Below are 21,164 nucleotides of genomic sequence, written 5' to 3'. Positions count from 1 at the left end.
AATTTGATGATCTCTTTAATTCAATTGAAGATATCTTTAAATCATTTACAATGCTTAAATTATATAAGGAATTGATGCGCGCATGAGAATGACATGACTATCGAATAAGAATGATATGATTATCGAATATGAATTACATGCTTTTGAATATGAATAGCAAAATTATCGAATATGAATGACATGATTGTCGAATATAAATAACATAATTATCGAATATAAATGACATGATTATCGAATATGAATGATAAGGTTATCGAATATGAATCACATGTTTTTGAATATGAATGATAAGATTATTGAATATGAATCACATGTTTTTGAATATGAATAATAAGATTATCGAATATGAATCACGTTTTTGAATATGAATGAAAAGTTTAGAATATGAATAACAATTTATTGAATAAGAATGACATGTTTTTGAATATGAATAACACGTTTTAGAATAAGAATAACACGTTTTTGAATATGAATGATAAAATCATCGAATATGAATAACAACTTTTCTAATATGAATGATATGCTTTAGAATATAAATTACAAGTTTTCGAATATGAATAACAAGATTAATATAATAATGCAACGTTTTACATACCATAGGTAATGGTGACGTATCCATACGAGTAATAATATAGATATTAATCAATCAACCATCTTCTATCAAATTTGAAATACAAAACCAACAAACTCTTTACACTTACATACAATAATTACATATAATAAATTACTCTTAATAATTACTCAGTATTAATTAACGATTGATCAGAGACATATATTTGTCTCTGCATTTGATTACTGATATATATGATACCATAATTACAGATATAATAAAAATCCTTTTTGACGTCTCTTTCATAACTCATGATTTAGACAGAAAACGATGTGTGCTTGTTGGTATATCATATAGGTTGCTTATTTTCAAAAGCATGTAATCTTTAGTACTGGTGATTAACTAAAACAGCAAAAGGGAGGTCTAGTGCTGAGCTAGGGGTATTGAAACAATCGTGATAACCTAGACTCTTCGGACCTTCCATATCATAGTCAACCTGTTGTGCAGTATATATACTCTACTGTCTAAAGGAGAGGTGTACATGAACTTTCGAATATTTGCATAATTATAATACATACTTGTCTTTACAATTCACATTTTTCTATATATAGCAACGGGAATTTCCCGACTGTCGACGACTGTGAAATTATCTAGGTATTTATGTATTTCATATATGATTTTGCAAAAAATGAAAACAAGGGGAATTGAAACACTCACACCGATCTTTACAAGAAGTGCATTATTCATAAAAGATTTGAAAACATGAAGTCCCGTTCATCGTGCAGAATGAGGGGATGGACAGGGTGAGAGGGTGAGATTTTTTTAAAAGAGGTTTAATAGGAAGGTTCTTATACTTCTTTTTTATAACTCCTTTCGTTTTCCTTTTTCACCCCTAATCTGCATCAAACTGATCGCACCGGATATACATACTGAATGCCGTTCCCATTGCGTTTTGGCAGACTAAAGACACAATTCACAAATACAGAAATAAATCGTGTAAGCCTGTTATATTTATCATAACCGTTGCAATGCATATGGCTAGTACATTGACATGCAATATGCTTCAGTACTCAGAATGAAATGGGGGGGTGGGGGGGGGGGGGGGGGCGTGTCCACCCCCTCCACAATAGATGTATCTTTACTGGTACATGTGTTTTTTCCTTTATTTTTACCTTTAGTAAGATAAATGGGCTGGTTGCCACCTCCCTTTTATCTACTATTGAATGGTAAGAATGAAGCTTGAACTGATGAATTGAATCCTCCCCACAACTTAGGGATGAAGCGTCGCAGTTCATACCCTCATGAATGTTCAAAAAATGAAATCCATTGACTCTTTGAAACAATTAATTCTAAATATTTATTCGTTGTACAAGATATCAGTTAGATATTGTACTAGATATTGACTAGTCTTTTTGGAATTGCTAAAAAAAAAATGAACAGAAACTGTTAGAATGCACTAAGTCGTCACATGCCCCACGCTTGCTATCTAGTTAGTCCTTTAATCTTATACCCCCATCACACTAGGCCACGTTCGCACTACGACCATGTAAAAATTGATGATCGTAGTGCGATCAGGTACGTCGTAGTAAGGTCGTAGTAAGAACGTAGTAAGGTCTTTATGATCGTGGAGCAACTTTGAACATGCTCAAAACAAACGTAGTGCGGTCGTGGTCAAATTTGATCGTAGTGGAAGCGTGGTAAGGATGTACAGTAAAATATCTCTATCTCGAAGTCCGAGGGACCTCGAAAAAACTTCGAGATATCCAGGGGTTCGAGATATCCAAAATCGATCTTGGATATATTTTTGAAGGAGGATATTTGATGCTTAGTATGGGATTTGCATTATAAACAACAACCCCGTTGCCTTTTCTTATAGTTTAATACAAGTTGATAAATTAATATTGTGGAATTTCAAAGACAAACATTTCGGTGGGTTTTTTTAAAATATAATATTATGTAAACATCCAATTGAATTGACATTGTGTTTCAAAATTAAGATGATCGTGACTTTAAGATGTCCAGGCTCGACTGAGATGCAGTTATTGCATTGTAATGAAAGGAAACAAAAAAGAAAAGACATATTTAAAAAAAAACTTTTAAATGTTTATTAAATAAATTTTCGTGTTTTCTGTGTACTAGTTTTAATGATGAAGCGTGTGTTATTAAATGCATAATCGTTATTAAGAGCATTACCTTCAAGCGTACTTTGCCGATTTTGTGCGTTTATCTAACCCACATGTTAATGATAGAGCGTGTGTCATTCACAACACCATCCCTAGAATCGGGTGTTAGTTCAAAATTGGCGGTGAACTTTAGCCGTATTGTTGGAAGGCTTCACTAATCATCTAAGCTGTTGAACCATTCATCGCGACCTGGTTCTACTCGGAAAAGGCGATCGTGGATTAGCGGTCATTAATTATAATTGACGTAGCTGCGGGTGTGAATGCGTGACTTAATGATGCCAGGTATGGTAAGCAGAGCAGACAATCCAGGTAATAAACCAGGTGAATTTAGAGTATGGGACCTTGAAAATACTTCGACATAAGCGGGGTGTTCGAGATTACCGTGTTCGAAATATCAGAAGTTTTTTTAATTATTCATATAGGGAAAACGGCCGGGACCGGCGGTCGACTTCGACTCAAGCGGGGTATTCGAGATAAACCATATTCGAGATACAGATATTTTACTGTACTTAGGTCGTATTTAGATCCGCATGGTCGTAGTAGCATCGTAATGGGATCGTGGTGCAGAAGAAAACGACTGCACTGCGATTCCACTACGCTCTTTATACGACCATCCTGTTTTCACCACGTTCTCATTACGATCATCCCGTTTGCACTACGTTTTCTTCACGCTTCTGCTACGATCACGGCACGTCCATACTATGTTGTTGAAGACTGTACAAAGTTTGCATATGACCATTGCTTCTTTGGAATCATGGAAAGGCCAGACCAAGAAATATTGATGGAGATGTTGATGCATATTCAGTATATTGTTACTTAGGCGAAAGAGGAGGAGAATCGTAAGGCAGCGTAGATCTTGCTGGGTACGACCTTGGCTTTCTGTTGAAAGAAGACCTCAGTTTGGCCATTATGATCAACTGATGACTGAATTGAGGATGGAGGATCAACAGTCCTTCTTGAACTTTTTGAGGATGCCTCCAGAGATGTTTGATGAATTATTGAATAGAGTTCGGGACCCCGAATTCAGAAGAAGAATACCGCATTCAGAAAAGCTCTATAACCCGGTCTAAAACTGGCTATAACCATAAGACATTTGACATCGGGTGATCGATATTCAACAGTAGTATTGCTGGGCGATGATTTAGTGACCGTTTCACTGGCACCTCTCCCTTTCCCACCACGACCTCTTTCAGTTTTTGGCGGCATGCTTTTACAATGGAAATATTGGTACAAATGGATGACAAGAAGGTTCTGAGCTGTATTTATACTGAATCTGGATCTGATTCAGCTGTTGCAAAGCGTGGCGAGAGCGGCGCGGAAACGTGGTAGAACCGTAGTAAGATCGTGGTAGAATCGTAGTAAGATCGTGGTACAATCGTGGCAGAAGCGTAGGAAACTCGTGTTGCAGTCGTGGTGAGAGCGTAGTTAGAACGTGATGGACGTAGTGGGAGCGTAGTAAGAACTTGATGAACGTAGTGAAATCGTAGCAAGGCCGTAGTTTAATCGTAGTGGAGTCGTGATAAGAGCGTAGTGAGGACGCAGTAACATCGTGAAGACAGACAAAATTACAAATTCATGCCGTTCGCACTACGATCTCACCACGATCTAAAAAAAAAATGATAGAACGTAGTGAGATCGTGATGCAGTGTGACAGGGCCATTACAGATGTATTTTCAAACCCAATTCAGACTGGTCGTGGTGTACAGGTAGTTTACGTGCTCGTTTCCCGGGTTCAATCCCCGACAGCGGCGCATCAAACCCCAAGACATTTAAAGCGCCCGGCATTAGAAGTCGAGGAAGAAGGTCAAGACCGGATGAAATATTTCAAAACATGGGTCCTGTCTCAAAGATAGCGCTGTTAAGAATCCTCACTACTATAGCATTGGGCCATTGAGATATGTTGTACAACTGTTGACGTTTCTATGAGTCGGTTATTCTGTAGTGGGAATAGTGTAAAACAAAGAAACAATCCAGTAGAACAATATATATTATACTTTCTTGTTCAGTTGTGTCCAGTCTCTATGAGCTTGTATGGGTTTTCAAAATTTGTTTGAGGTTATCTCTCGTTCAATACAAAAGAATATTTCTCCATACATAATTATTCACATGCTGAATGATTATATTTTTGAAAATGTTTGCCCAGCAAAAAAATAGAATTAAAAGGGTTCGTTTGGGATGTCTAACTGTTGGTGTTCAGTGTCATGCATTTGCATTAAGAAAGACAAAAAATGTCTCTGTAGCATGCTGTCAGTTTCAATACACACATATAACATTATTGTCAAGTTTAAATACTTCTTTTATTATTCCTAGTGGCAACAAACACATGTATGAAATTTATAAAGTCTCTGATTTAGATAGCTGCACTCTTTAGAATGTCGGTGTAGAGCTTAATCTTAGATTTCAGAGACATGTCTATAAACTTGTCCCCGATGGTCACCGTCATGCCACCCACCAGACTGGGGTCAACCTGTAAACAACAAAATCAAAATTACCTGTCGTCACAAAAGTCCACACTTTTTATAATCCACACATGATACAAAGGTGAAAACATCGATGAAAAATTTGATTTAAGATTTCCAAGACATATTTATAAACCAATTCAACATATCAGTCATTTGAAGAATGTAATTTTTAAAAGAATATGAGTTTTCTCTAGAAGATATTGGTATATACATGTGCATTTTTAATTGTATGTGTACTAGTATTTAGTATGTATATTACATACATAACTATATACTATACATAGTAAACATAGTTATACAGCCTAAATACCTCAGTCTGTAGGTAGAGTTTTTGTCCTTTCGCTAGGAATCCCTCTAGAATGGTCTGGAGCTGTTTAGAGGTGTTTGCATCCAAGGCCTGAAACAAAAATCAGAGTTATCATCCTCAATTGTTATACACCTTCATTTTCTTTCCTATATAAAACTAATACGATTTAGAACTAACATTTTAACTGTTAAACCAATTCTCACACTCATGTCTGTTGACCGGTCAACAATTTACGAACTGTTGACCGGGCAATAGTCTGCCTTCTTTCCACTGGCTACGCAAGTCACGTGATTATCGGTCTGCTGCTTTGCTTATGCAATGGCAAGGTTCAGTGATTTAACTGATGATGAAATACAGAATTATTAGATGAAACGCTAAACAGGAATACGAAAAATGTAATGATTGATTACTAATTCAGATATTGGGTATGTTTTCTTTTAAACTAAAGTACGCAATTACACTGTCTTGTCAAAAGTTCGAAGTCAACAAACCATGTGCATCTCGTAAAACCAACCTTTAAAAAATGATGTATAACAAAACAGTTATAGACGGTGTCCTCGAACTATAGTTGTTTTGTTTGACCCTCGAACGGATCTGTTGCCCTCAGCCTACGGCTTCGGGCAATAGTTCCGTTCTCGGGTCAAACAAAACAGCTGTTGTCCTCGAACCCAGTCAATAACTGTATACTGTTTTCTTTCAATTCTCTACAACACCAATAACATAAGACTCTTCATTTAAATCAGTCATCATCCTCAACTGTTTTCTTTCAATTCTCTACAACACCAACAACATCTGTCTCTTCATTCAAAACATCATCAGGTTCAAGGTAAACATCTTGGGATGTAGGCCCCAAAACTTGTTCATAAAACGGTTTTCTAATAAAATTGGAAGTTATTTCTATCTAATTTAGATTTTACCTTTTTAACCTGGTCTATCATGGGTGAGGGTCTTGTTTTCTCATAAACCAAACATGATTTATTTTTATCGGCACAACGGGTAAACTATGTTTTAACTTATAGATCATCCCGATTATTTATCAGTCTTCAGCTGACAGACAGACGGTAAGGTTAAAAATTGGTTGTTACTTGAAATATCTATTGGACATGATGCATGTCAAGCCATGATACAATTGTTTTCCAACATTTTCAAAAGAAATTGTATTGTGTGAGAGTTTCTTAGTAAAAGGGTTTGTTTTCTCTAATTACAGTCCAACCATAAATGTAGACTTCTTGTCGGAAGAACACAAGGGCCATAACTCTGTTAAGTTTTCAAACTACACTCATGTATATAAAGTTTTTTACCTGCATATCCTCATGATATATAGATTTAATAAATTTCAATTCAAAATGTACATTATAACTGCGATAATAAGTGGATAATGTGAATTTTTTGAAATTTTCTAGGTCTAAGTGGCATAAATTTGCCAAAAACTTTTCGATCCAACCTAAATACACACTTGACCTGTGTACGCCCCTGACATATCTAAATCCTCAATTTCAACATTCAAAATGTCCATGTATAACTGAGATAATAAACAAAAACTAAATTGTTGAAAAAAATAAATTCTAAGTCCAGGGGGCAAAACTCTGTCAACAAGATTGCTAGGCACATTGCCATGCCCCCACTGCCGCAAAAAAGGTTGATGCACAAAAGTCCAATAACTCCTGTAAAATTTGTGCAATCAAAATGATGGCACAATATGATCAACTACATATTGTGACTAACAATCCTACAAAATTTCAACAAAATCTGTTGAGCGGTTTCAGAGGAGTTGCATCCCCAATATCAATTGGGACGGACACAAGTATTTCTCTGTCCCCTTCCGCGTTGTGGTGGGGTACAAAAATTGTCCAACCAGAACCAAATAAAAACTTGACCTGGATATTCTCATGATGTATCTATATACCAAATTTCAGTTGAATACGTGCATCCAGAGATAACGAATGGAAACTCATTTATGAATTATGATAGACTGATGGAAGGACATAAAAGTTCAAAACGGTACTACTATATTGGGTGATAAGATTTTGCCTACCATTTATCACTGAGTAAGGAGAGGGAACACTTAACTATTTAAAAAATAAAAACAACTTTTCATCTTTGTGCAGACTGAAATCAGAAATAGAGTGAAATTTCTATAAAGGACACTTCAACTTATAAATGCTCCTTGCTTCCACGTTGAGATGATCACACTTACTTTGGCAACAGTAACCTTGCAGATGACCTCTCCCCTATGAGCACTCATTATTTCTAAATAGAGGTTGATCACATCCGTTAGTTTTGTGAGACGTCCATTGTCGGCCATGGTGTCTGAAAAATAGTAAATGGTTTTGAGTTATACATTATATTGATATGTGGGATTGGTCAATGTTTGTTATCTTCACCTTTCATTACAGCCTTAAAACTAGATTTACAAAAAAACTAGCACATTCTAAAACACTTACCCACTAAATTTTGAGTGACTTTCGAATACCCATTCTTCTTAACAACAGATTGAAAGGCAGCTGAAATTACAATAAGTTTCCATATCAAATTCACAACAAGAAAATTTAAAAAAAATAAAATAAAAGCTCACAAAAAATCCTCTTATAGTTGTGAAAACTGTTGTGGTGGCCTAGTGGTTAGAGCGTTCGCCCCGCATGCAGAAGACAAGGGTTCGAATCCTGGCTGTGACAGACCTAAGTCATTAAAACAGGTAGTGACAGTTCCATTGCCAAACGCTCGGCATCAGGTGTGAATGTCACTGGTCCTCGAAGATGACCTTAAAAAAAACGGATGCCCAGTGTCGCAGTAGGTGTGGCACGCTAAAGAACCATCACTGCTCAAAGGTCATATTAAAGCGCCAAGCAAAGGTCTAAATTTGAAGCCCTTCACCGATCTTGGTGACATCTCCATATGAGTGAAAAATTCTCGAGCGAGACGTTAAGCAAGATACAATCAATCAATATAGTTGTGAATCTTTGATATATCACTTTCTTGTGAAGCCAAGACTTAGGAGAAAAGTGAACAATGAAAACATTCATTTCACTTATTGGTACACAATTTATATATTCTTATCACATCAGCACTTAGGCTAAAGTAAAATATATGTTTGGAACTTCTCAATTTTGATAAAGGGCCCTGCTAACAAAATCATATCATGAAATTTGAAGAATTCATCTTATTTATGTTGCTCAAATAGAGATCAAAACTGAGATAGTGCTTAAATGCAAAACCAAACAATTTGTTTATGTGTGCAAGCCTCATATTTACATTTTGATAATATTTCATGTTCTGAAAGCATCCTTATTTCAAAGTTTCAAAAAAAATTTCACTGGTCAGTCAGCATAACAACCAACAGTCATAACTGCTATATAATTGGTCAGTCTGGACATTGTGATCTCACAAGACATTCAGGGTGCAAATCCTACCTCTAAATTGTAATCATTGATTTTGGTACTACGAATATTACAGTGGAATGTAAATGTAATGAAATACATACCCTTTTTCCTTCTTGCATTTTCAGTTGGATCAGCAAAGAAATCTTTGAATTTGGTATCTTTCTCCCACAGTTGCTACAAAACATACAAAAACATATCAAATTATACATATGTTTACATTCAATGATTCATTCTCCTATCAGATAAGAATTTTGACTTCATGTGTCTTTCTTCTCACAGGTGACCTTCAAGTAATTATTGCATATAACAGTATGTACTGAACAATTACTCTTCTTCTGTCCATTCAACCTAGATTCATTATCTGCAATAAATCTAAAAAGAGAGACCTATTGGCCACATTGCTCAAATGAGCTACTGCATTTTCCCCTCGTAAAACATTAAGTCCATTAGGAACTACCTTCTTGCCGTAAGCGCCGAGCATAGGCCTAAATTTTGCAGCCCTTCACTGGCAATGGTGACATCCCCATATGAGTGAAAGATTCTCCAGAGGGACGTTAAACAATATACAATCAATCAAATTAAGATTTGTCCCGTGATCATCAGCCCGGCTTCCTACCTTGACAGACTTGAGATCCTTCTCCACGGAATCCAGTGACTTCTCCTTACTGGCAGCAGAGTAAAGCGCCGAGGCGTAGCTACCTGCCAGTCCGTACACCTGGACGGGAGTCTGTTAACAGAATCATTTAGTTATACTCTGATAAGAGAAAAAATACACCTAGATGGGAGTCTGTTATTAGAATCATTTAGTTATACTCTGATAAGAGAAAAATTACAATTAATAACAATTATAACAAGATGTGATTGTGATACACAAATGCACCCCACCCCCCAACACTGTGATGGCAACAGCCTATGGATGATTCCTAATTCCTATATAGTACATATTAAAATGTAAAGTCTAAAACTGCAGAAGGAACACTAGGCCAAAATAAAAATATTGTTTGTTTCCCCTCGCCCGACCGAGTCTGAAAATTCACACCGACCCATAAGTTTTTATTACACCATTCTGGTGAAGTTTTTTTTTTAATTTTAAGAAAAATTCAAGGTCATTTCTGGTGCAGATCAGTATTTTATAATGACAAAAATTTTCTATATCTTCTTTGGTTTCAATCCAAAATTAAAAAATAATAATACGAATACAGGAGGTGTTCTGGTCCGAAATCTAGAAATTTCGCCCCCTCCAGCTGGAGGCGGCATTCTCTGGTTGATTTCAAATACTTACAAGCCGAATTCAATTTTAAGCTCATAACTAATCAATAAAACGATTCTTCTTGTACTTACTAATATCGATTTTATGGGTTCTTTCATCACATAAACAGTCTCTTGAAAACATTTTATCAAACTGTCGAGCTTTGTTTTGAGTCACGAGACTCGTTTGCTCAAATGGCAGTGAAAATTCGGTTGACTACAATTGTTGGCTTCTGTTTAATATCGAATTTTGGATTGATATTTTCTTTTAATCGATATTAATAAGTACAAGAATCATGATTGTTTTATTGATTAGTTACAAGTGAGTTTAACATTGAATTCGGCTCGCAATTCGGACTAGTGATCTGCAAGATCGAGATGGAGAAATGTTGTCTATACGAGGAGCGCGGAAACAAGAGAATTCGGGGCAATCCAGTGTGCAAGTTGTGTTCTTCAGCAGGGGAAAGTGTTGATATTTCGGACGGATGCGATATTTTTGACAGTCAATCAGAAGCATTCTCAATTTAACTTATTTCTGAACTAATGCTATATTTACAAACTGGAAAACACCTAATTATATGCACATGTGTAACTCAGCTCTGATTGGTTGATGTCAGCATCCATTTTGTTTGATCGGCAAAATCAAGTCTCGTTGAAACGTTTTCTGGTAAACTAGATCTACCGATATCATTTAAAAATATAATCAAAATCACTATCATATATAAATTAAGATAATGTGCAAAAAACAAAAGCATAATATGTCAGTGAACCATAAATAAAAGACAGCAACCGAGTTTACCAATTTTATAACACCATGTGTCCAAAACTAACACCATTGTCCATAGTTGCAACATTCTCCCTAACTTTATTTAAGTGTTAGTATGTGGTATAAATAGCAGAGAAAATTCTGATGAAACCCAATGTTCGTCGAATCAACCAATATGTATACATGTAGTCCAATGCCTAAGTTTAGTGGTTAGATAATGAGCATTTCCAAAATACATGAAGTACTGTCCGAAATATCGACACCTTCCCTAATTGCAAAACGTGGCAATCAAAGCAGAATTTACGCGAGAACTGACTTTACGAGTTTGATGAGGAAACATGGATGATGTGCTTCACGACGTTTGGTATCGGGCATTGTTAATGGTTATGGGAATTTCATAATAAATAAAATTCTGCTAGCTAAAAAAAAAAAAACTTTTTACCTACCTACCGACCTTCCTCTGAAATTTAGGGTCGGGAGAGGGGAAACAAACATATTTTTAAATGTGGCCCTATATGACTATAATGGACCCATAAAATCAGGACCCTGGGCTTGTAACATTCTAATGCAATTTTGGTACATCCCTTTTGCCTTTTTATACAGTATCAGCAAAATTAAAGAAGAAGTCTTTCAAATTGACAAAGACAATAATCACTATGATAATTTTGGTTCCACCCTGGTACCAAAGTTGAAGCCCTTACCCCTGTGATCATGAAATTTAATATTTTAGTTACCTGCTCCTCCTAAACATCCATCTAGTTCAATTTAGTATCAATAGCATTAAAGAACATGTCATTTCAATTCATTGTTTTACATATAAACGCTATATGACAAGTTTGGTCCACCCTGAAGTCAGAACCTCTTAGACTACACCAGGGTCGGGGATCATGAAATTTAAAATTTTAGTAGTAAGCCTTCCTACTCTGCATGACTATGAAATATATATGGTTGTAGAGAAATTGATTTTTAGTTTTTGCTCTGCCTCTTAAGCCCTGGCAAGCTTTTTGTACCCCCCCCCCCCCCGACCCTAAAACATACATTTGATACATCTATGATCTTGTACAGAAGCATGTGCCTACATATAGGGTCACTACTTCCTTATTGAACATGTATACTGTTCATCGGTTTTATTTCCTAAGACCTTTACATAACATCAAATTTGATGATTTTATTCATTGTTCAACCGACAACCATGCTTTCGAAAGCTGTCATTTTAATTGCTGAACATATAAAAAGTGAAATTGGTTAGATTAACAATAGGGCAATATGTTCCCAGATTACATTTTAAAGGTAAGAATTCATCAGAGAAAACTTTATATGGTCAAGAGTATAAATCAAGGTTGGTCAAAATATCATTTTTATGCATTCTGAGTTTCTTCAGAAAATATTGTGCACAATAGGGCTAAATAGTTTAAAACAGAGAACCCTCTTTTCCCTATAATGCTCATCATAATATTAGCACTGTACATATGAAAATATAATAATGGACTAGGTCCAATGCATTGATTTAACTCAAAATTAAACATGTTACAGGGATTTATCTAGGTGGTTTTTACTACCGGTAAAAGGTACCTTTCCCCCTTGGCAACAAATGGATATTTCCCCTTCCACAGATAAAAAATCCCCTTCATTTGTAGAAACTTCACCAAATTGTATAAGAATTTTCAACAAAAATAATTTTTTTTTTATATTCTAAGTCATTTTCTATAATTGTCAGACTTACAATATAGATAAAATGAGTAATCAATCACTTTATATGGCGGTTATAATCTGTGGATATTATATTCCATGAATGTCCCCCATCTCCTGGAAGTTCATGACTACATTTTCAAAAATTCCCCTTAAATATAAAATGGGTAGTAACAACTAAATGCCGGATAAAACCCTGTGTTAAATGTAATCTAAAAAATCTTAGTTTCCAAAGGAACGTTCTATTCTGTTGTGTGCAAACTCATAGACTACTAGCATTATATACATAGCTGTATACAGTCACTATACTGAATAAGTACACCACCTGGACAAGTTTGTTGCATCTTGCTGTGGTACTGAAGCTTCTTGCCTATAAGAAGAAAAATAATACACATCACAATAATAAAAACTTATATAGCATGTATATAGTGCCTTATCTTAAACTCTGAAGCACTTTACACAAGTACAGCAAATAACATAATAAAACAGAATTAAGAAAACTTAAATTATCTATATAAAAGAGTCAGAGTCCTAAATTCAATTACTGAAATAAAACCATAATTAAAATTTATATATATATATCTGACTGATGTCAAGGAAAGGCTTTTTTCAAAAAGATGGGTCTTGAGTTGTATTTTAAAAGCATAGAGATTTTTCTCAACTTCACTGAAAGTTCATTCCAATGATGTCAAATCTATGGTCACCGAACATTTTCGATCGGAGTCAGGGCACAATCAACTGGTATGACGAGACGAAGTGAAGTGACCTCACAGGATGAGGTCTGTATTCACAGACTAGTTCAGATAGATAGCCCAGTACTAGACCAAGAAGTGATTTGGAAACATATACCAAAAGTTTGTATTGCACTCTATGTCTGACAGGAAGCCAGTGTAGTTCGAAAAGGATTGGCTGAATATGTTTATGCTTGCCTGTCCGGGTAATAAGTCGAGCGGCGGTGTTTTGCACCTTTGAAATTTGTTGATGAATGTGTTATTGATGTTATATAAGAGCGCATTTCGATAATCCAGTCGCAATGTCACCAGAGTGAACAAGTGTTTTACATATCAGGAAATGTCGAATGTGTCCTATTTAACGAATATGTGCATAGCATGTCCTTGAAGCTGATCAAGTTGCATTGCTTTCCAAAGCTGGGGATTTGGTCGAAAAATGCACCAAGGTTTCTAATGTTCAGAATACTTTGAAATAAGAATAATTTTATCTCCAAATGTGAATAATGTTATCTCCAAATGATAGGCTGAGACTCCTCATTTGATTATAGCATGTTGCTCAACATCCACAATTTTATTTAGCTTGAACAAAATTTTAAGGTTGATGACACATTCAGTCAGTTCTCTATTGGCTCTATTATTGGCATATACCTGGTACTCCATACCATGTCGTAAACAAATTTCAATGAACAGGCAGGAAAAGATACAGTATCGTAGATTTTTAGCCCGAACACCAAGCCTTGGGGTACTCTGATATCTAGTGATACTGGTTCGGAAATAATCCGAAATAGTAGAACCAATAGATAAGCGTTGCGTCTTTGGCTCATTTATGATAATTGATTTAATCCTCAATAGGGCTTTCGCCCCTTCTAGCGGAGAAAATTCGAGCTATGGTTTTTTTCAAGTAGTGAATGCTTCTCTTTACATAGTATTCCAGAAATTGTTTTAAAACAAATGATAAGTTACTCGTCATGTTAGTTAAACCAACCACATTTCCAACTTCACATAACACAGTACCGGTTGTCGGGTTGACAATGAGATAGAGGTCAAATTAGAAATCTATAGTTTCGTTTACAAAGCATAAACAATAGTCTTCAATAAATGAATTGTTCAATTAAACTATATAAAAATTTTACTGGATTATCAATTCACTTTTTAGAGGCATATTATAGAATATTTCAATCAATTAAAAAACTTACCAAGATCCCAAGTCCCGAAGTGGCCATTTTGACCGCTGATGTATGATCACTTGAACGCTTAATCCAAACCGTAATTTTGACAAGTCGTACCTCAACACTTTATTCCTTCTAACCATCAGATAATGTATTCGTACATTTTGGTCTACTCTGAACAAAACATCTTAATTTTGAAACGCATCTATATTAAGAGAAGAGGAAGAGATTATGTAAATCAATTTTTTTATCGACAAGTGCACGAATGTTATTACGCACGACTTGTGAAATCAAGCATAAATTTGACATCGAATAGTACTGAAAGTCAAGGAAAGCAAAATACACATGTTTCTGAAAAAATAGAGATATGCCGTCCTATGAGATGTCTATTATTGCAAAAGCACTTGCTAAGGTAATCGCATATACACCTGTAACATGTAAATTATTGGGAATTATTTAATTCATTATCCATTGCATTTTAATCATTACATCTGTCATTTTCATCATTATCATAATTATGATTGTGTTTATATTGGTCCAGCATAATCTCTTTATCTTTATTAAGCTATATCAGCTTTATAAAGCTATTTGAAATAGCTTGATTAAGCTAGTTTGGATTGAATTCAGAGTTCTTGAATTTTTTTTTTTTTTGAAGTGTCAGACATTTGGTCTGACATTGTTAGAAATAGTGTCAGTCCAAACAAAATTTTGTCAGTCCAGAAAAAAATGCATCGCTTTTGAGGTTTTTATGAATTTTATTTATAATCAACTAATTGTAATCAATCTCCATCTCAGCTATATTTCATAAATTCTCCTTTCATACTCCTTCTCATCTTGCTCACTCGGAATCTTCCTCACTTTCACTATCTGAACTACTTTCTTGCACTACATCTCAATGAGAAGTTCTCTCTCATTCTGCACTTCTCTCTCACCCTCCACTTTTCTCTCTATCCTGTCTATTCCTCTCAACTTCTTTCTCTACAATCATTGTAACTACTCTTTCTCTCACTTTGGTCTGAGTGAAATTGGTCTTGAAATCGAGTTTGAGCAGATGGTGTCATCTAACAGTAGTTATAACCGCATCAAACAAAAGCCATTGTCTCGCAGCTTGCCAGGCGGATTGAAACAATCGATTTCGTTTTTCCTTGTAGTATCTCACAACACATTCCTTACATTTACGTTTCAATGCCTTGCCGGATTTAACATTGGTTTGAAAATTCATGGGCCACATGCTTTCCCCGGTAAAAAGCGGTCTTCGATCCTGATCTTTTATCAGCCACCAGGACCGACAATTAAGTAACTTGTGTCGTACATTTACTACTTTTATCAGATAATCCGATATTACCGACACTTTTCAAGAACTCTGGGAATTTCTTAAGTGCATTGCGCATAGCCAAAAATGTTTATACTTTGAACTACCCACAAGGCTTCAACACTGTTTTACGGTACCGGTAGGGAACACAACTTTCCATTATAGCTAGATCATCTCGCTCAAACGCGATTATCCCTCTTTAGCGAGATTAAATATATCTAATACATCCGAGAAAAAAATACCTGAAGAGTACATATATTCGTGTTTAACACGAAAAAGAAGAAAAAGTGCTAAGATGTCAGATACAAGTGCAAATATACCAGAACAAAAGAACTTCCTTTACGATTTGCATTGGATTTCAGCCTCCTTCTCTCTTATGCAGCAACATTGATATAAAATTTGTTGACTGTGGTATCAGTTTTATAGAGCCAATTCATGCCATGTTGAGTATGTGTTGCACTTATTCAGCATTGCACGGAATTTGTCATTATTTTCAATCAAAACAACAAATATCCTGTTTATGGTCATGTTTATTTTCTCGATAAAGAGGGATAATTGTGTTTTAGCAAGAGGAAGATCTCGCTATGGGGGGAGTGTTCCCAACCAGTTTTAACTGGAGTTCATAACAATACTGCATTGTTTTAAGAATTTTCATGAAAGGGGATTTTTTTTGTATTTTTAGCTGTCCACTACCCTGTGGTGTGCATTAAAGTATAGATGAGTATATTGACATTACAATGTGGAATCTGATTGCCAATCCATTGTTCTTTTAATCATCATTGACTTTTATTCTATGCTGAAGATTGAATAACCGTTAATTAACAACTTAAGAATAATCCTAAACATTGAACAAATTTGAATCAAAATTCTTTCCAAGGGACATAGTTTAAGAAGTATTTTTCATTTACAATGTGTTGTATGGAGTGCAAGAATGAAATATTTTCACTCAGTGAAATTATATTTGTATGTTTTTAAAAATTGATTTGATAAAAGATTTGAAATAGCTAATACATCAAGCTATTTCATATAGCTTTCTAAAGCTATATAGATTAATAAAATTATATAGCTAAATATAGAGATTCTTGTGCTGGATCTGTATATATACTATTTTGGGGTCTATATACATGACTTAACCACATCATCACATGCATTGAATACAGGGAGGGATATGAATTCCTGACCTGTTGCCTCTCACTGTCCTGTATCTGAGTTGATTTGTATTATAATGTCAATTTATATGACCTCTCATATTCATTAATCTGAGATTCCTCTTACCCATCATGCCCATAGGGTGTAGGGACCCTTAATATTGGAAATAAAGTATATTGTATATCACTTAACATATGGATAATATGCTTGCACTTTTTAAAAAAATAGTTGACTGCTTAAAATGAAATTGTTCATGCCTGTCCACATCTTTGGTCATCATCATTGAGAATTTCACCACTAAAACTTGTACAATTGTATGAAACAAAGAGATGTCAAAAGTTTAAGCTCTTTGGCTTTCTTTAATTGTAATTTTGCAGAAATAATAGAATAAAAATCATTGGCCAGATGATTTTGCTCACCTACTGGTGAGCAGTGTTGTTTAACTCTCCAACAGTAGATCACAGATGTAAGTAAATATTTTGCAACTTGTGGCCCATTGGCCAGTGATTATTTGGTTAGGCAGTGATAATATCAGTGAGATTCTGTTACATGCAGGCTGCATCAAATGAAATGTTAAACCAATGTGATATACATGTGCTAAATGATAAAGGGTCATTCCTATGATGAAATATATATACACATAGTATCTCTGCCAATACTGCAATGTTATGAATGTCATGAATCAAAATTTGATATAAATTGAATTTTCAAAGTCATTTTAGCATATGAGTATGTGTAGGGTTAATGTTATACAAAACTGATATCATTAAATTCATTTCTTGAAGAAGAATACTACACCAGAGACATTTCATATGAATAAAAAGTGGAGGTTATGTACAACAATATTTTGAGATTGAAAGCTTTCAAATTTACAGAATTAGTTAAAAAATGCAGGTTTAGTAGAAAGTAATCTGATAAGAATTAAAACCCCTGCTGGATTTGAATCTTTGATCTACAGTTCAACAGTCAATATGCAAACCTACTGAGCTACTCGGCTAGGCAATTAAATCTAAACAAAATAGACAAATATTGCTGATATTTATATTTCCATTCAAGTTTTAAAAGTATGGCAGCCATTATGATGATGTGGTATACCTCCTTAAGGTAATTCCCCATACCCATCTCAATTCTGAAAAATCCAACAGATTTCTATTAAATTTTGCATAAATGTTGTCAAGGATATATATTGACTAGATACATTTTTTAAAAATGGTTCTTTCGGCCCCATTCTATATATAGCAATTGCTAAAAATAGATCATGTCACACAAAAATAAAGATTAGATTTATTTTGTTTGTAGACAGAAACAGTGCAGGTGCTGAAGCGAGTTTGTCAGACAATATGGAGTGGAGAAGGGGTCATCAAGCGAGTGGAGCACTTAGGAGTGAGAAACACACCCTATATAATGTCCAGCCCTGATGGACAAAAGTGGACTGAAGCAAGGTGATTCATTCACAATGTTCATTTCTAGGTGTACATGTTATGTATTCAAACAGGAAAACATTTCATGTTTATAAGAACTTTGCGATTCTTTCAATGTAACCATCGTTTCATTTCTCTTTCAATAAATCAACATACAGTGAAACTTTGTTCTACAATATTTGTACAATGTACTTAAGTTACAGTTTATGAGAAAGTGATTTTTAATTACTGTGGTTAACAAGGTACATATATATCTGATAAATGAATGGATAAAATGATTTACACTAGTGTCAATGAAAAAAATCTGTCTTTAGTCAGGCTATTTGAAAACTACCAATCTAAAGGGTTGTCCACCAAAAATTCCATTTGGACTTTTTGAAAGTGGCGGTACATTTCATTATTCAAACCGATAAATTTATTTAAATATGCATTATGCAAGAATCCAATTTAAAAAATTTAGTCTCTTGTACTTTGCTATAACTAAGGTTTACAGTATTTATGTATATACACAATCACATCATCATATATGCATATTTAATGTAAAGGTTTTTTTTTTTTATTTTGTGAGAGAGATTTGAAATTCATTTTCCTTTTCCCCACAAGTTAAATCATATTCAATAGGCATGCAGATATGTACTTATTATCAGCAGAAGTAATACAATGTGTTTTTCATCATCTGTGTTAAAATGAAAACTAAAGAATTTCAAATTCCATCTCCATATGAGTGAAAAATTCTCAAGAGGGACTTTAAACAATATACAATCAATCAAATTATCACAAGATTCATGCACACAGATTGTTTTATCTCTCTGGCAATAAAATATTCTGTCTCTTTCAGGTATGTTTTAATGGATGTGGATATGTCTATTCCAAACTCGAGAACAATAATGTCTGAAGTGAGAAAGGACTTTGATGTGATTCGCACGAACGTTGTTAGGACAGACCAGCCATTTATCAGGCCTTGTGCTACAGGCCAGCAATGTGAATTTGGCGAAATGCCAGTAGATGAAACAAAGAGAAGATTCTGGAGAAGAAACAAACTCAAGAAAACATATATGAGAACACAAAACAGAGAAAAATAAAAACAAAATTAGAAATATATATTGTCTGATATAATTTTTTTTTTTTACTGAACTCCATTGTAGTGTAAAGTTATTGAAATAACTTTTACAATTTTACTGTTTGTTGAAGATACTTATGCCGACTTCATCATTTCCAGTATTAAAGGGACTGGTTCATGTTTTTTAACAAAAATATTTTTCAGTCTTGATGCTAAACATTAAAATTACATGTATAACTCATTAATTTTACTGTTGACAGTCAAAATTTTGACCCTCTGAATGCAAGAATGAAAACAATATTTTAGCCTAAAATCTGTGTTATGTAAACAAAGACTTCAATCTTTTTATGTTTACAAACAAACCAGTGAAATGTTATTTTTGTAATTTAAAGCATCTTAATTTTGCACAGTAAAACATTTGACTGAGAGGACGCATTTTTCCTATCTAGAATACTTGATGTGTGATAGATATGATAAACTTACATCGATATCCATTTCTTTTGAAAGCTTCGTAATCTTTTGTTTACAAAACAAATAATAAACTCTCTTAAATGAGTTTCTGGGATTATGTATAACCTTAATTTTCTTGTCAAACCTATTAAACACACTAGATTTTGATAATTAAAAATGGGAGGGGGGGATGTGAGGCGGGGGGGTGGGGGTGGAGGGTAGTGAATCAGTCCCTTTAAGTCACATGGTACCTCTTTTATCAACAGTCAATGAATCAACCTTTCTGGTATGTCTTGGAAAAATAGCCATTGACACTGAACAAGACTCATTTCATATATACATTGATACATGGCTTTGGACAAAATCTGAACACCAACAAAAAAGTTGCATCTTCTATTTTAGATTAAGCTGACATGTTAAAATCTTTTTAGCTGTTCTGACCTTGTTTTTAGATATCACTGCATTTTTGGGAAAAACTAGTTTTATGTATGTTTTCATAATAGTGATTATGCAAGAAAGAGTTCCTTAGTATTTCACAATACATGAAATAGAAATATTGTAAAAATCCTTTTGGTAACCATAACGGCCCTAGATTGGATTTTCTTAGTCGGGTATCATGAGAAAGAGCGAGAACAGCAAGTACTCTGCATGTATATTTTGAGTGCAAATTTTCTCTAAAACTAGAAGACTATGCGAAGGATTAACCCCCTCCCCTCCCACACACCCTTCCCCCTCCCACTGGGACTCTATGTAGATTACATTGATCATATAATAAATACACTGTTCCCTGACATCCAGTGTAAAATGTAAACTTCAGTCCTGTAAAAAAAAAAAAAAAATCATTCACTACCGAAACAATCGTTATATGAATATCGTTAAGGATCACATAGTTTTAACAGAATAAAAAATAAGAATACTACAGTATATTTTACCCCACCTCGGCCTTACAAAATAACATTTGATGCTATAAAAATTATTCCCAGACGGGGAATCGAACCCCGGCCGCCGCGGTGAGAGCGCGGAATCCTAACCACTAGACTACCTGGGACTTGCGTGGTTTCTCGTGCTTGATCGTACAAATCAGTATCGCCTACCCGAGATCTGAGTGAGATACGGCTGCTTGTGAGTTCCGAGCGTCTGTTACAACACGGATCTATGAACAAACAGCACAGTTATAATTCGACGTCTTTACGATTTGAATCCAAAACATTTTTTTTTCCTTTTCAGGGAAATGAACCCATTTAGAATAATTGAGATTAGATAATGGTTTTCTTAGTTTACTGAATT

General features: G+C 34.7%; 2 protein-coding genes and 1 non-coding gene across 3 annotated transcripts; 1 reads left to right on the top strand and 2 right to left on the bottom strand.

Annotated features, from left to right (window-relative positions):
* Positions 1–5,011: 5,011 nt before the first annotated feature.
* On the bottom strand, positions 5,012–15,625 carry LOC125675742 (ATP synthase subunit O, mitochondrial-like). The gene is made up of 8 exons (XM_048913531.2): positions 14,513–15,625; positions 12,911–12,955; positions 9,499–9,609; positions 8,984–9,056; positions 7,947–8,006; positions 7,700–7,812; positions 5,506–5,592; positions 5,012–5,200 (listed from the first exon to the last, which is right to left on the bottom strand). Exons 1-8 carry the CDS (start codon positions 14,537–14,539, stop codon positions 5,084–5,086), a joined length of 633 nt encoding a protein of 210 aa, XP_048769488.1. The 5' UTR covers positions 14,540–15,625; the 3' UTR covers positions 5,012–5,083.
* LOC125677480 (28S ribosomal protein S6, mitochondrial-like) lies at positions 14,779–19,468 on the top strand. Its single transcript, XM_048915559.2, has 3 exons — positions 14,779–14,897; positions 18,246–18,388; positions 19,206–19,468. Exons 1-3 carry the CDS (start codon positions 14,853–14,855, stop codon positions 19,447–19,449), a joined length of 432 nt encoding a protein of 143 aa, XP_048771516.1. The 5' UTR covers positions 14,779–14,852; the 3' UTR covers positions 19,450–19,468.
* A 1,385-nt stretch (positions 19,469–20,853) lies between these two features.
* Trnae-cuc (transfer RNA glutamic acid (anticodon CUC)) lies at positions 20,854–20,925 on the bottom strand. Its single transcript has one exon. It is a non-coding gene; the product is annotated as a tRNA-Glu (tRNA).
* Positions 20,926–21,164: the final 239 nt, after the last annotated feature.

This window comes from Ostrea edulis, chromosome 3 (assembly GCF_947568905.1).
Source record: "Ostrea edulis chromosome 3, xbOstEdul1.1, whole genome shotgun sequence".
NCBI classification, from domain to species: domain Eukaryota; kingdom Metazoa; phylum Mollusca; class Bivalvia; order Ostreida; family Ostreidae; genus Ostrea; species Ostrea edulis.
This window is presented reverse-complemented; position numbering and strand designations above follow the sequence as displayed.